The sequence below is a fragment of the Geotrypetes seraphini genome, chromosome 1, assembly GCF_902459505.1.
Source record: "Geotrypetes seraphini chromosome 1, aGeoSer1.1, whole genome shotgun sequence".
Taxonomy (NCBI): domain Eukaryota; kingdom Metazoa; phylum Chordata; class Amphibia; order Gymnophiona; family Dermophiidae; genus Geotrypetes; species Geotrypetes seraphini.
In genome coordinates, this window is record NC_047084.1 from 177,675,890 (window position 1) to 177,692,622 (window position 16,733).

At 43.9% G+C, this 16,733-nt stretch overlaps 1 protein-coding gene across 1 annotated transcript in view; it reads right to left on the bottom strand.

Moving 5' to 3' along the window:
- The window catches only part of LOC117366815 (probable ATP-dependent RNA helicase DDX60), a 288,878-nt gene that overhangs the window by 159,859 nt on the left and 112,286 nt on the right, over nt 1-16,733 (bottom strand). Inside the window, exons 15-17 of the mRNA XM_033958734.1 lie at nt 15,810-16,080; nt 10,812-10,978; nt 1,254-1,406 (exon numbers count right to left, since the gene is read on the bottom strand). Of these exons, the coding sequence (XP_033814625.1) occupies nt 1,254-1,406; nt 10,812-10,978; nt 15,810-16,080 (591 nt within the window). The remainder of the gene's footprint in view (nt 1-1,253; nt 1,407-10,811; nt 10,979-15,809; nt 16,081-16,733) is intronic.

Genomic DNA, 16,733 nt, shown 5'->3' on the forward strand with positions numbered 1-16,733 from the left:
AATAGCATTTCTCCTCCCCATTCCCTGTGCAGCAGCAGCATTTCTCTCTCCCTTCCCTGTGCAGCAACAGCATTTCTCCTCTCCCTTCCCTGTGCAGCAGCAGCATTCCCCCCTCTCTTCCCTTCCCTTTCTTGCCCTGTGTAGCAACAGCATTTCTGGCCGGTTCCTTGCTGCAGCCGGTTTTCCATTCAAAGCCGCGGATGTCGACACCTTGCGTGATCCACAGTGGCATCAGAAGCCTTCTCTCTCACGTCATGACATCAGAGGGAATGCTTACGATGCAGCCACGGAGGAAGGCACAGAAGGAAGGAAAGGAAGGAGCACAAGCTGGGCCACTGATACCCTTGATTTAATGTTTACTGCCACTGCTGCTGGTTAAGGAAAGCAGCAGCAGCAGAATAGGGAGGGTGGCCGGCAGCATACCCTCTTGGGGCATGCACCCGGGGCGGACTCCCTCCCCCTCGGTACGCCACTGCTGAACCTAAATATATAGGACACCTGCAAGCCCAAAGGCTTCTAAAGCGATGTACATATAGCTACATTAGGTATTGTTCAGATCCTGGAGAGATCACATTTACAAAGTTATACTGGAGTTTAACCCTGTGCCTCTTGGCCTACCATCCACTGCCACAGGCTTATCTGGGTGGCCATATTTTTACAAATGATGCCAAAAAAATGTTCACGTTCTTGTTTTTTTTTTTCATTCAGAAGTTGGATGTCTCACTTTGAAAAATGTATTTATTTTTTATATACCACCTATCAATGGAGTTTGTCTAAGCGGTTTACATTCAGGTACTCAAACATTTTTCCCTATCTGTTCCAGTGGTCTCTCAATTTATCTAATGCATCTGGGGCAATGGAGGATTAAGTGACTTGCCCATAAGAAGCAGCATAGGTCTTAAACCCACCACCTCAGGCTGTAGCTCTAACCACTAGGCCACTGCAAAAAAAAAAAAAAAAAATCCATCTAAAAGCCATAATCAAACAGAAAATCTAAACTTTTTCCCCCGTTGATTGTGGTTGTGAAATGGATGCTATGAGCGGGATGTTTTTATTTTTTATGCCCCTCCACTTGCAGTTTTTTACTTTTAGCTGAGTTAAGAATAGTCAGTTTTCAGAGAGTTCTTTTACCAGGATAAAATGGTATTTATCCATGTAAAAGTTCTTAAGAAATGCCTTCACCATAGCATCTCCAAAAAGCAATGAAACATCATATTTATTTTGAATAAATTGACTTGAATTATGTATAATACCTGCCAGGTGTCTGGTATGAAATGCTTTACTCTGGGGTCTGGATCGCTCCGTTCTTCTCTGAGCAGGTAGTGGCTCATATATTGCAACTGAAATCGAGCAGCTCCCATTCCCACAGAGAACTTTGTGAACTTCTTACTGTCATTTCCTTTAATCTGTGGAGATGTATCATTTTTAGGGAATATTTCATTTAAATTTCTTCCTTATCCCAATACAGTCTTCAAGTTAAACACAGCAGAAGACAGCTCTAAGAAAAATTATTTTCTGAAGAAATAAAACTTCTCCAAACATAAACATATATGTTTATTAAAATTTGATAACCCACTGAAGCATACAACAGTTCTCAGTGGCTAACATTAAAAATATAGAAGTAAAATGCTAATCTTTTCTCATCAAATTGTGATCTGACAATTGGTCAACCTGTTTGTCTACAACATGAATTTCTTCAAGTACAAGTATTATTTCACAAAACAACCCCTATTTCAGTGGTTCCCAACCCTGTCCTGGGGGGACCTCCCAGCCAGTCCAGTTTTCAAGATATCCCTAATGAATATGTATTAGAGAGATTTTCATACCTGTCACTTTCATTATATGCAAATCTCTCTCATGCATATTCATTAGGGATATCTTGAAAACCTGACTGGCTGGGGGTCCCCCAGGACAGGGTTGGGAACCAATGCCCTATTTGGTTAAAAAATACAGATATTCAGGTTCCCTGTAGTAGTGCTCAATCATTAACAAAAACTAGGCAGAAAGAACTTATGCAAATACTTTATTTGCCTTATTTATAAAAAAAATACCCAGCTTTATCCACTCCTATGGGGCCTTTTACTAAGCATATGTAAGCGTTAAAATTTTCTTACTAATTCCTAAAATCGAAACTAGTGGCACATACTCAGAAATCATACTTTGTACTTTTTAGTGTGTGAGGTGTGTTTGGGGGAGGAGAGAAATAATAATAATAATAATTTTATTCTTATATACCGCCATACCAAAAAAGTTCTAGGCGGTTCACAACAAGATGAGCTAATACATGGGATACAGATAAAATACAAATTAGAATAATGGACTTAAAAACAGATAAAGACAGAAAGCATTTACAATATAATGCAGAAAATACCGGCATGGCAGGAAAAGAAGTAATACATAGAACAGATAAAATACATCAAGTTGAATATAAGGAACTTGATTGAAAAAATGAAGCGGAATGCATTAAGATAGTATGGGCGTCCTACACTAACTGCTAGATGCACTAATGTCAGCGATTGTCGCTAAACCTGTTTTCACAGCTTTAGCGACGACTGCTTTTACCGACCTGATTCACAAAACGGCTAACTGTGTTTTTCCCCTCGATCGCCCATTTTCCGATCTAGTTATGCAAATGAGCTAAAACCCCATGCAAAGTAGCCAAGCAACTGATGCACTAACATTGTTTGGCTATGAAAAAAAAAAGCCCCAAACAAAACCCAAGGGTTTTAGCAATCGGAAAAAAATGACACTAGATCTGTAAGGAACTGTGTCTGACGTCTGAGCAAATCAGGACCTTAGGCCCCTCCCCATGCATCACATGGGATACAGAGGGAGGAACCTAAAGCCCTGATTGGCTCAGAAGCTTAAGGATAGTGAATCATTCGTTTGGCTATTTTGCATGGGGTTTTACTAATTTGCATGGGTTGGATCAGATTGGACAACATGTGGTAAGCCGTTTAGTGAATCGGGTGAATAGTAGCGATCGTCGCTAAAGCTGTGAAAACAGGTTTAGCGACGATTGCTGACTTTAGTGAATTGGGGCCTATGTTTAGTGCATCTAAGCCTAAATCAGTTAGCTTGTGAACATTAGCTCGCATTGACTGATTAGCCCAAGATTAGCATGGAATCCCTTAGTTTCTACTAAATAGGTGGCATTGAGGGCTCGCGTGCTAATAGATACATGCTAATTTTGCAATTTGCACATGCCCACAAACGACACTGTTTTTAACAAATGTTGACTTCAGAACTGTTGTAGGATGTTTGGTTCTCAAGAGGCTGGATTTTTTAAATTCCTTGTTTATAGAAATTTCACATCCAAGCCAAGCCTATGTGCCTTACAAATAGCACAAAATGTGGCAGCAAGAATAATTGGAGGCTTAAATAAATGTTACACCACTTCTAAAGCAATTGCACCAGCTACTAGTAGTTATAGAATATAGTACAAAATACTACAGCTAGTTTTTCAGAGCTTAAATTTTAAACAAGCTGTCCCTCCTGCCACGGTGACCCCCCCTCCCCCCTTTACTAAGATACGGGCAGGAGGGATCCCAAGCCCTCCTGCCCTGAAGCAACCCCCCCACGACCCCACCCCCCTTTACCGGGCCGCCGAACCCTACCCCCACCCCACGACACCCCCCGCCGACCCCACCCCCTTTACCTTAAAAAAAGTTGGACGGATGGATGGGTCCCAAGCCCGTCCATTTGGCAGGCCCGCCATCCTCAGAATGGTGGGCCTTAGGACCTGATTGGCCCAGGCACCTCAAGCCCTGGCCACAGATGGGGCCTTAGGCACCTGGGCCAACCGGAATTGGACTAGTTGCCCATGTGTCTAAGGCCCCGCCCATGGGAGGGGCCTAAGGCAACTGGCCAATTCCGGTTGGCTCAGGTGCCTAAGGCCCCACCTGTGGGCGGGGCTTGAGGCACCTGGGCCAATCAGGCCCACCTCCTGCCCTTTCCCCTCCTCTAAAAATGCCTCTTTTCGCTCTATGCGTTTAGAGGCAGGGGAAAGGCCTAAGCTGGTTTTAGATATATCTAAAATCAGGCTTTTTGATTGTCCAAGTACCCATTTAGACCACTTTTTAGATGTGTTTTTTTTTTTATTATGAGCCCCATAGTAGTTCTAGACTTGCAACAGATTTCCTATGCTATAGCAATTGATAGTTCATTTTCAGTTGGTGGATCACGATTGTGTAATGCTCTGCCCAGTACATTGCGATTCTGTACAACAATGCAGTAATTTAAAAGGCATCTCAAAACTCATTTATGAAAGCATTTGTAATTAATTAATTAATACAAGATGTGAATGTTTAGTAGTGAACCCCCAGTAGATGATTTGTTGTGATGTATTGTGTGAATATTATATTATTAAAAAAGTTTGTTTTACAGTATTATGTATGTAATATGATAAGCCACTTAATTGTAGGTGGGGTATAAATGAATAAAATAAATAAATAACCCCCCCTTTACAAAACTGTGAAAACGTTTTTTAGCGCCGGCAAGCACACTGAATACTGTACGCTGCCCTGACGCTCATAGTTTCCAGCGCACCAGCCAGCACTAAAAAACATTTGTGGTTTTGTAAAAGGGGGGGGGGGTGTTAAATAAATATATCTTAGAACCAACATATGGGAAACCCATGCACTAAAATCAGCGCCAGCCACTTTTTAGCATGGCTTAGTACAAGGACCCCATAGTTTGCTACATGTAGTTATTCTAAGTGAGCACTCTGGGTTTCTTTCTCCTACTGGGATGAAATTTAAAAAATTTCAGTGTGTGGCTTTTTTCATAATAAAATAAACAATAAAATGACAAACCTCAATCCCATTGACATATGATGTAGTCATATGTGGGATGATATTGCATATTAAACCCCCATTGGACCGATATAAATGTAGGCTTTTCCTTATTATGACTGTGATAGCCATGCAAATGGTTACTTGCAATTGGAAAAACTGCGATCGCCTTAGTTTTACTTTTTGGTAGGCGAATCTATGCTTATGTTATAAGTATGAAAAGATGAACACTGATATGCTGGGGCACAATAAGTTATTTAAATTAGTGTGGGCCCACTGACGTCTTTTGTGGCTTCATTATAGTTGGTTTTATTTTTATTTTTCGTTGTTTAGCTCACACACATCCAGGGGAGGGTGGGAGGGAGGAAGGGTTTGCTTTTGGTTCCCTAATGGAAGAATTGGATGGGAATGGGGGGTTATTTTTCTGTATTGTTATTGACTGATTATAAGTGCTTATTATGATTATTATTATTTGTATGTGTGGAGGGGCATAATCAAAAAAAGCGTCTTAGATCCCTTTTGGCCTAAGTTCTTAAACGTTCAACGCAGAAGCAGGGAAAGGTCCATAACAAAAACAAACGTCCTTGTTTTGATTATGGCCTTCCTCTGCCTAAACGCCCAATCTCCATTACGTCTACAAGTACACCTACACGACGTCTACACTTTTTAGCCATAATGAAACAAAAAAACGCCTAAGCCTCAAACGTCCAACAGAAGGGCTTTTAGGCGAAGGAGGAGCCAGTCCTTCACCTAAAAGCTGGATTCTGTAACCGGTGTCTGTCAAAAACAACACCGGTTACAGAATTCCCCCCCCCACAACCATCCAGGCAGGAGGGTGCCCAAGCCCTCCTGCCATGTCGAACCGTGACCCCCCCTCCCAACAACATTGGGGCAAGAGGGAGCTCAAGCCCTCTTGCCCCAGCCAACCGCGGCACCCCCGACGATATCGGGGCAAGAGGGAGTCCAAGCCCTCTTGCCCCGCCGAATAACATTGGTCCAGGAGGGAGCCCAAGCCCTCCTGGCCCCAGCGACCCACTACCCCCACCCTGCACTACATTATGGGCAGGAGGGATCCCAGGCCCTCCTGCCCTCGACGCAACCCCCCCTCCCCCCAACGACCACCCCCCCCGCGTCTCGTTCAGGCCAGGAGGGAGCCCAAGCCCTCCTGGCCCCAGCGACCCCCTACCCCCACCCTGCACTACATTATGGGCAGGAAGGATCCCAGGCCCTCCTGCCCTCGACGCAACCCCCCCCCCCCCCAACGACCCCCCCCCCAGAACCCCTGATCGCCCCCCCAGCTGACCCGCGACCCCCCGGCCGACCCCACGACCCCTCCCCACCCCCTTCCCCGTACCTTTTTTGAAGTTGGCCGGACAGAAGGGTGCCAAACCCGCCTGTCCGGCAGGCAGCCAATGGCAGAATGGGGCCGGATTGGCCCAGGCGTCCCAAAGCCCCGCCCACAGGTGGGGCCTAAGGCACCTGGGCCAATCAGGGGTTGGTTTCATGGCTTCTTGGTTGGGCTGAGAACTTTTCAGCGGTGTATTGTAAGTGCAGCATTGGCACTCGGCATCACACCAGCTAAATGATCTACAATTTTTAGTTTTGGAAGTGGCCAATCTTAAGAGAGGTGGCAATGTTCAAGCCTGGTTGTGGAAACACGAGCAGAGATGGATATACCATTGGAGGACAGTGACTCCTACTGGACTGAATCGTGAAGTTGAATGGTGGGCGTTTCTACATTGATGATGGACAGTTTGGCATATTACAAATACAGGGTGCTCAGCTGAGCACTGAGGTCACAGGAAATGAGGGTTTTTTTTCCTCTGAACCAGGTATCTTGCCGACTGCGTTGAGAGTTTGTATATACCTTGCTTTTTTGAATCTTACAAAGTTTCACCTTTTGTTTTTGCTTAGGAAGGATTTATAATTGAATCTTACACCGCGTTGTGGGTTCTCTGAAGAAGCCAACTAAGCCAACTCGGCGAAACGCGTCAGAACCTTGCCGGACCATCGCTGTATGGACATTTAAGTTAAGTCTTATTAAGTTCACTATTTTTGAAGTCTTTATGCATTGGATATTTATTCACTTTATGGACATATAACAACATTACACCGGTTTTAAGAAACATTTTTAATCACCTTTCTACCAAAATCGGTGGTGCAATGATAGATTCTGTGAAAAATGCTTTAGGGGTTTGCTCCCCACGTTGAGCTTTTTCCATTCCACTCGTTGATTCTGAGCACCATCCGGGTTTAAAAGGTGTTAAAAATTTCAGTGTATTGTTCCCTTTTTGTTTTTTTGTGATTATTAAGCTTTGGAACAATTCTTTGTTTATCCTACACCCAGTTGTTGTGTTTTCTGTATTACTAGCTGACAGAACACCAAGCAATAACAGATCCACCCTCCTCTTAACAGTTGGCAAGAGTTCTTTTCTTGAAATGCTTCATCTTTATTTTCCCCAAATGTAACTTGTATGATGTGGCTGAACAGTTCAGTTTTCATTTTGTCAGTCCTGACTGCTTAAATCACTTTGAATATCTACCCATTGTGACTGAGTCTATAAGACTTTACCCCTTTCCCTGCTGGGTATTCCCTTATAAAGTCAGGACCACTTTAAGAGTAAAAGCTCTACTATACCTGGAGTATAGGAAGGCAAGAGGAAGGAGTCCAGGGAACAGCTGCCGAGAGAGAGGAAGAAGAAGGAAAAGGATTTTCACTGCAGCTCACCTGGGCTTGGCTGAAGTAAGCCACTTGCCTGTTGACTATACTGGAACCCTGTGTTGAAATGTGCCTAGCATCATTTTGACAACTTTTAAAAGACTGGGGTGTGGCAGCCTGACTTTTTAAAAATCTTTACATTTGCTGGGATTGGAGATTTTTTATGCCAATGAGAAGAATAACAGCAGCTCGTAATCATTTGTTGATTGCTACGTGAAAAAACTGACTTGAAGCTTTTTCTCCCCCCTGTTTTTGATGTTAAATGTAGATCTGCAGGAGACTTCCCACCTCTGGTGATCTGTGTCTATGTAATGATTAATTCTGTATTTAAGTAATGATTAATTTTAGTAATGGATAATTTTTAGCTGTAGGTATGGTTCATTGAGATTTGATTGTTTTATTGTTTTACTATTAGAATTGTTTTGTTGAGATGTTTCCTATGACATTTTATGGAAAAAAAATTAACTTTTGCTCTTAATCTTTCCTTTTTTATTTTTAATGGAGTTCTTTTCTTGATGAATATGAACTATGTATTGTAAACCGCTTGGATCCTGTTAGGCTGTTATGCGGTATATAAAGCTCTTAATAAACATAAACTTTGTGAATTTAGTTTGTTACTACTATTTATTTATTTTTTAGAGATGTTTAAATGACTACGTGGCATAAATACGCATGAAACTGGACGTGGTATACTTGGACTTCAGTAAAGCATTTGATAGCGTCCCTCATCGAAGATTACTGAACAAGCTGAAATCGATGGGATTAGGAGACATTCTAACTACATGGGTTGGGGATTGGCTGAGCGGTAGACTACAGAGGGTAGTGGTAAACGGTACCCCATCCAAAGCATCGGACGTGATCAGTGGAGTGCCGCAGGGATCGGTCCTGGGTCCGATCCTATTCAATTTATTCATAAGAGATATGACGAAAGGACTTAGAGGAAGGGTATCACTGTTCGCCGACGATGCCAAACTTTGCAACATAGTAGGCAGATGCGTATTACCTGATAATATGACACACGACCTACTGCTGCTGGAACAATGGTCAAAAACTTGGCAGCTAGGCTTCAATGCTAAAAAATGCAAGATAATGCACTTGGGCAGGAGAAACCCCCGTAGAACTTATGTACTAAATGGTGAGACCTTGGTTAGAACTACGGCGGAACGCGATCTGGGAGTGATCATTAGCGAGGATATGAAGGTTGCCAATCAAGTGGAGAAGGCTTCCTCCAGGGCAAGACAAATGATGGGGTGTATCCGTAGAGGTTTCGTCAGCAGGAGACCTGAGGTTCTGATGCCGTTGTACAGAGCCATGGTGAGGCCTCACTTAGAGTACTGTGTTCAGTTTTGGAGCCCACACTACCGAAAGGACGTGCTGAGGATCGAGTCGGTTCAACGAACAGCCACCAGGATGGTCATGGGGCTCAAGGATCTCACGTATGAAGAAAGACTAAAGAAGTTGCAGCTGTACTCACTTGAGGAAAGAAGAGAACGGGGAGATATGATTGAAACGTATAAGTACATCACGGGACGCATCGAGTCAGAAGATGATATCTTCTGGCTCATGGGACCCTCAACCACCAGAGGGCATCCGCTGAAAATCAGGGGAGGGAAGTTTCATGGCGATCCCAGGAAGTACTTCTTCACCGAAAGAGTGGTGGATCATTGGAACAGACTCCCACCCCAGGTGATAAAGGCCAGTAGCGTAACGGATTTTAAGAAAAAATGGGATACTCACGTGGGATCTTTAAGGGAGTAAATTCAGGGGGGGGATACTTGGAATGGGCAGACTTGGTGGGCTATAGCCCTTTTCTGCCGCTTTTTCTATGTTTCTATGTTTCTATGAAACCATGGTATCATGCGTATTTATGCCACGTAGTCATTTAAACATCTCTAAAAAAATTAATAAATAGTAGTAACAAACTAAATTGAGGAAGTTTAGAGGTGATAGGCTCAGGAGTAATCTAAGGAAATACATTTTACAGAAAGAGTAATAGATGCATGGAATAGTCTCCTGGTAGAGGTGATGGAGACAACGACTGTCTGAATTCAAGAAAGTGAGGGCCAGATACATGAGATCTCTTAGGGAGAGGAAGAGATAATGGATGCTGCAGATGGGCGCATTTGGCTTTATCTACCATCATGTTTCTATGTTCTGGGGGAGAGGGGGAGATGGCAGCAATTAATGCCAAGACCTGAAAAGTAACTGGGCGCTGGCCGATATTCAGACTGGTGCCTTGTTGACTTTGCCACACAAAGTTAGGACAGCTTATTTTGTGTCCTAACTTTATGCTGAGGCTCAACCAGCTAGCAGACTGAAAATCCCCCTCCCCCCACCAGCTTAACTCCACCTTCCACCTCCATATTACCCACAAAGTAGCTGGTTTTGGCATGGGTGGTTAGAGAGGATATTCAGCGGCCATTTATATCAATATATTGACTCCATAATTAATTAAAAGAGACAAAAGATTGAGGAGCATCTAAATGTGAATGTTCACTAAATCTGAATAGGAAGTTAGAGGCATGGTATGGACGGGACTAGGATGTGCTTATGACCTGGAAGTTTTTTTCTGTTAGAATTGAACATTTCAGAATATGTCCAGGGTAAAGTTTGGACATTTGGGGCTAGACCTGTTTTAACAATGAATAAAAGCAAAAAAAAAAAAAAAAAAGGTACCCAAACTGGAGGGATGTAAGCATGATCCCCTCTTCAAGTGGTTATTGACTCCCCTCCCATCCCTCAAAGATATAAATGAAATAGTATATAGCTGCCTATATGACAGCTTCAGATGTTCTGGGCAGTCCTATTAGAGCAGCAAGCAGGTTCCAAGAGTAGCCTGGTGGTCGGTGCATTGGAATGCAAAAAAGTTGACTCAGGCCCATATCACATTCTAACTACTACACTTGTGGTGGAATGTGTGAGCCTACCAACACCCACCCAAAACCTACTGGACCATCATAAGTGCCACCTGCTAGCAAGGGTTGTTGTGGTGTATGGTTGGATCCAGTGTTGTTGATTTTTTTTTTTATGATTCAAAAAGATAGTCAACACCTGAAAAATGGCCATTTTTGAAAAAAAAAAAAAAAAGATAGATTTTTGCAGTTTTGAAAATGTACATGTTTGGTACTGGATTTCTGTACAACTTCTGCAAAACGGCCAAACTCTGATTTGAACATTATATAAAAAACAGTCCTCTAAAGGGGTCTTTTTTCAGTTTTCATGTCTATCAGACCAATATTTCTTACATCCATTCCCACTTATGTGACAAATAGTTTTGTAAATGAGAGATAATTATTTACCTGGGTAGCATCTAAAGAGCATACCAAGTTCTTGAATCCCAAACACTTGAGGTATTTAATTATCAGTTGAAGCTCACCAATCTGTAGCAATTCCTGATATTTTCCCAGAATGTTATGGACCCTTCTCATCATCTGAACAACTATAGTTAAATCTCTTAACTGTTCTCCTGTTAAAAGAAACAATAAAAATAACTCTATTCAGTTGAAATATATATATATCAACAGAGCCCCTTAAGGTTATGATATCTTTTAAATAAATCAATAAAAGATGGTGTAGTACATGAGCTTTCTACATCTCACAAGTCTCTTCTTCAAATGAAACTTTAATGCTAGAGAAAGAGAGGGGCATAATCGAAAAGGACATCTAAGTCCATTTACGTCCATCTCACAAGTCGTCCAAAGTTAAAAACAACTTAAGACACATTTTCGAAAAATACGTCCAACTTTTTTTTTTGCTTCAAAAATCGTCTAATTATACGTCCTACTGATCTGATCGTCCAAGTCGCTATATCGTCCATCTTTATACCACATTTTCATCCAACTTTCCGTCCAAGTCCAAAATGCCTAGAACAAGCCCTGTTGGACATGGGAGGGGTCTGCAAAGTGATGGACTACACACCCAGACACGGCCCCTAACTAGTGGGGTATCTTACAGGGCACTTCTGTGAACTGCACAAAAAGGGTGCCATGTTTTCTCCTCACTACAGCTCCCTTATAGGTCCCCCAAACCACCTCCAGAATCCCCTAGACCCACTTATCTACCATCCCAATAGCCCTCATGGCTGCAGGAGCCACTTATATGCCAGTAAAAAAGGGTTTTGCGGGTGTACAGGGCAGTGCACATGTTTAAGTATCAATGCAGTGATTACAGGGGCTTATGGGCATGGGTCCTCCTCTCTATGGGTCCTTAACCCACCCCCAAGATGACTTAAGCTGCCTCTGTGCTGGACAGCTAGTCTTTCCTATGCCAGGCGGCCAGGTGATGATGGCCTGAAGGCTGAATTCTAAAGATGTGATTAATATTTTTATGGAGGTGGGGGGATCAGTGATCACTGGGGTAGTGTGTGGGGGTCTATTTTATGTGTTTTCAGTGCTTATCTGGTGAGTTTAGGTGGGTTTTTGTCACAACATCCAAGTTCTGTCGATCGTGGGCTGTATAACTTACGGTTATACATGCTGTATGACTAAGTCTAAGCCGGCCCATGTCCCATCCAACTCCCGCCCTCGACACTCCTCCCGAAATGTCCCATTTACCTTTGGTCATTCAGCGGCACTATGAAGGCCTTGGTCGTTTAGAAATACGTCTAAAACCTGTTTTTAGTATTGGCACTTGGACGTATTTGAGAAATGTTCGTCCAAGTGCCGACTTAGGCCGGTTTTTGGACGTTTTTCTCTTTCGATTATGAGCCCCAGAAGGTTTAAATTTCTGGAAACTATTAGGTGATTGTTTTTTTTCCTTTAAAAAATATCTGAACCTAGTAAAACTCTGACTTGTGGAGCCTCGGAGAAGGGGCAAAGGAAAATTCCTCCACCGGTTTTGAAGAAGACCCCCTGAGAGGCGGTCATCAGGCCCGAGGGGGAATGCACCATAGAGTCCAACTCGAGGACAAGGGTGTGCCTGGAAGGATTTGTGGTCGGAGCCCTGCCCCGAAGGGGCGGAGAAGACTGCAGCCTTTTAGAAGGGGCAAACCTTGGCAAAGTAGCGGGCGAAAGGCGGGCCCCTGTCATGGGCCCCCGGAAGTTCACAGGCCCCGATTCCGGAGATGAAGAATCGCTCGAGGGAATCCTGCGAGTCTTGTGGGCACGGCCCGGAGACACAAGAGAAGGACGCTCAGGCTGGTCAGACCGGGGCTGAGTCGAGACCGAGATCAGAGACGTCTAGGTCGGGACCAGTTGGCTCACCACCGAGGAAAGCTGTGATGTAAGGATAGCCTTAAGCATGTCCTCGAAATAGGCACCGAGACCAAAGGATGTTGGGTCACAGGTGCAGCAGTGCGCTCCTTTGGGGGTGACCTCGAGGAAGAGTATTCCTTATGTGAGGAAGCACGCTTAGAATGAGGTCTCGAAGATGCTGACGAGGCGGCACTCGCATGAGACTCAGAGGTAGATTTCTTTCCAAGCACACCTGAGGAGGAAAGAGGAGACTTACCCAAGGCCGGAGTAGCAGGAAGAGCCGAGGCTGGAGCCTTGGAGGTCGAGGGGGACTTCTAGGCTGAGGACTTCGAGACCGAGGCACCCAACACCGGTGCCAAGGCTGAGGCCTGTCCCTCAGGATCCATCGGGCCAAAAAGTTGAAGAATCTTGGCCACCCTCCGACGAAGAGCCCACGGTTGCAGAGTCGCACAATGCGGACACGACTCAGCCCAGTGCTTCGCACCCAGGCACTCCACACACCAACGATGAGGATCGGTGATGGAGATAACCCGGTTGCACTTAGTGCAGTTCTTGAACCCGGAACGAGGCCGGGACATAAGAAAAAACACGGCCGCAGCCCCGCAAGGCCAAGCAGCCAGAGCAAGACCAGAGATCCAGTCAAAAAGACACGAAAGAAAATAAGAAATAACAAAGACGTGAGCACAGCGACTCAAACAAAAATAACAAAGAAAGCCGCGTTGCAAGAGGGACAACGAGATCGCGCGCAGCAAGGGAGCAGTGCTTCTGGCTCCGTGGAAAACATAGAACTGAGGCCACGCTGAGGAGACGCATGCCCTATGTTGGACGGGAGGGGCACGCGTGCATGCGCGGGCCAATCGCAAGCTTGAAGGTCTTCAAGCAAGTCTGCTTGTGAAAACTTCCGCTAGGGGGCTCCGTTGGTGACGTCACCCACATGTAGAGAATATCTGCCTGCTTGTCCTGGGATAATTATTATTATTAGATGTACTGGTACATAGTTGAAAGTTGGAACTGCTATCAAGATTTTCAGTAAAGTTCAAGTTATCAATTCGCAATCAGTCTCAATTAGATTTCTTTCAATTAAATGATAGACCAGGGGTGTCAAACTCAGGTCCATGGGCCAAATTTGGCCCGCAGTCTAATTAGATTTGGCATGTGAGAAAATACCCTTTCTGTTCCTTCCCTACCTCCATCCCATTGTCCATCATCTCTCGCCCGTCTTCCCGGTCTCACCTTCAAAGCTAATTATGGCAGCCTGCAGAGGATCACTGGTGCTGTAGCGATCCTAGTAGGCTGCTGTCGGCTTCCGCAGCACGTTCCTTCTGCTACGGTCACGTACATCAGAGGGGCACGACCACAGCAGAGGGAACATGCTGCTGAGGCCAATGGCAGCCTGCTAGGATTGCTACAGCACCGTCAATCCAATGCAGGCTGCCGTAATTAGCTTTGAAGGTGAGACAGGGAAGCTGGAGGACACTAGAAAGAAGGAGGGAAACATGTAAGCCTTCGGGGGGGGGGGCTGGTGTAGAAGAACACGGAGGGAAGGAGGGAGTGGAAGGGGGGTCCAAAGAGATGTGCACATGCTGGATTGAGGGGAGGAGGAGAAGAAAGAATGGGTCTAAAAACAGAGAAGATGGAGAGAGATGGTGGACAATGGGATAGAGGGAGGGAAGGAACACAAGGAATGGTGTGGGGGAGAGAGAGATACTATATAGGAGGGTAGTTGGGAAGAGAAAGGGAGAGATGGTAGACCCTGGGGTGGTTGAGGAATGAGGGAGAGATGCTGGATGAAAGGGTAGTTGAGAAAAGGAGAGATGGTGGATCTGGGGATGGTTGGGGTCCTTCGCTGTAGCTGCAGGAATGGAGTTGAAAATAAAGGAAAGATGCCAGACCTCTGGGGGAGGGAAGGGGAATGGAAGGGGAGAACAGAGATGGAAGATGGATGGTTAGCACTGAGAAAGAAGAAAACGACAAATGGGCATGAGACCCTGGCAAGTGAGTTATCAAAAGATAAACAGAAACCAGAGCCTGGGACCAACATGATTTGAATAATGACCAGGCAACAAAAGGTAGAAAAAATAATTTTAATTTCTATTTTGTGATTACAATATATCAGATTAGAAATGTGCACCCTATCAGAGCTGGTGTTAGATAGCAAGTGTGAACTAGGACCTAAAAGAGAGGGAAAGTCTTTTTTATTTTGTTTACACCACAGAGCTGGCGTGGGATTGGAGAAATTGTAACCCTATACTTCTACTATGACTAAGTATCTTAATAAAAAATTTGGCCAGTGACACAATCAGTGTTTTAGATTTCGGCCCCTTATGTGATTGAGTTTGACACCTCTGTGATAGACTGTGTGGAGTAATTGAATCCCAGGGAAAGTTATACTTGAACTTATTGGAGTGGATGCAAACCTGGCCTATGTCCAGCTCAAACACAGACTTTCTTTTTTGTACACCCTAGTCATGGATGCCCGACCTGTGAAGCTAGCTAGTACCCTGAGACTGTATGAGTGAGACCAGGATTAGGAGTGCCAACTGGCTAATTTTGTTTTATTATTTATTTATTATTTACAAACTTGGATTTGTAAATCATTATCGAAAATGGCCCTCCGCATCTTGAGAATGAATGCGACCGTTGGGTAGACTGGATAGACCGCACAGGTCTTTATATGCTGTCATTTACTATGTAACTATCATTTTTAAGAGTACATGGAAATTAAGTAGTATATGGAATCTGGACAAAATGATCTTACTTGCAAAGCTCATATTTCATAGCACCTACTTATATGTGATATGATTTTATTATTGTTATTATCAAAACTTGCTGTACCACATGGTATACATTTTAAAACATACAAAAAAGAACTGTAACGGTGATAGAAAAAGAACTACATTCTCATAAGAGACAGTTATTTGAATTTTATAAAAACAGCTTCTCTAGTCTGTCAACAGATTCAGCCCACTCCTGAGTGCAACCTAAGCATTTGTGTAGGCTACGGAAAAGAATGTGTTTAAAACTCGGGGAATGATTCCTCCGTTCTAATGTCTGATGGAAATCATTCCACAGTTTTCATGACAATAGTTATACACATATACATGCCTTGGTTTCTGCAGTGCTCCATCCATAAACCAAAGCAGGCATCTAATCCCATCATTTCTGCAATGAGCTTCCTTGAATTACTTTGACGGGTCTTCAGGAAACTTTCTAGCTTATTTATTCCAACGGTTAAATTCTTTGTAATGTCTTTTTCAATTGATGAAGAAATTTCAGTCCATTGTTGAAGTTCATTGTCACCTTCTTTAGCTTTTAGCTCTTTTTTGTTTTGCTCTTTAAACTTGTCCCATATTGTCTTCGACACAAATGAATATTCCTGTCATAACAGTGTTTGAATACAAATATTTTCAACGAATAATTAAAATAAACAGCATTTTAAAATCCTCTAAAAATAGTCAGATATTGATGTGAAAAAGCAATGTTACTTATCTTAACAATTGTTATCCAGGGACAGCAGGCAGCTATTCTCACTAATGGGTGACGTGATCCAACGAAGCTCCGATGCGGATGCCTCACAAGCAGTCTTGCTTGAAGAAAAACTCGAAGTTTCGAGTCGCCCGCACCACGCATGTGTGAGTGCCTTCCCGCCCAGACCAGGGGGCGTTTCCTCAGTTCAGATAGCTAGCAGAGAAGCCAACCCAGGGGAGGTGGGTGGGACATGAGAATAGCTGCCTGCTGTCCCTGGATAACAACTGTTACGGTAAGTAACATTGCATTATTCCAGGACAAGCAGGCAGGTATTCTCACTAATGGGTGACCTCCAAGCTAACCATAGTGGGATGATGGGAGAGTTGGCAACTTAGGAGAATAAATTTTGTAATACTGTTTGGCCAAACTGTCCATCCCGTCTGGAGAAAGTATCCAGGCAATAGTGAGAAGTGAAGGTATGAACCGAAGACCAATTGGCAGCTTTACAAATCTCCTCAATCGGTGTCGATCTGAGGAATTCTACAGAAGCTGCCATAGCTC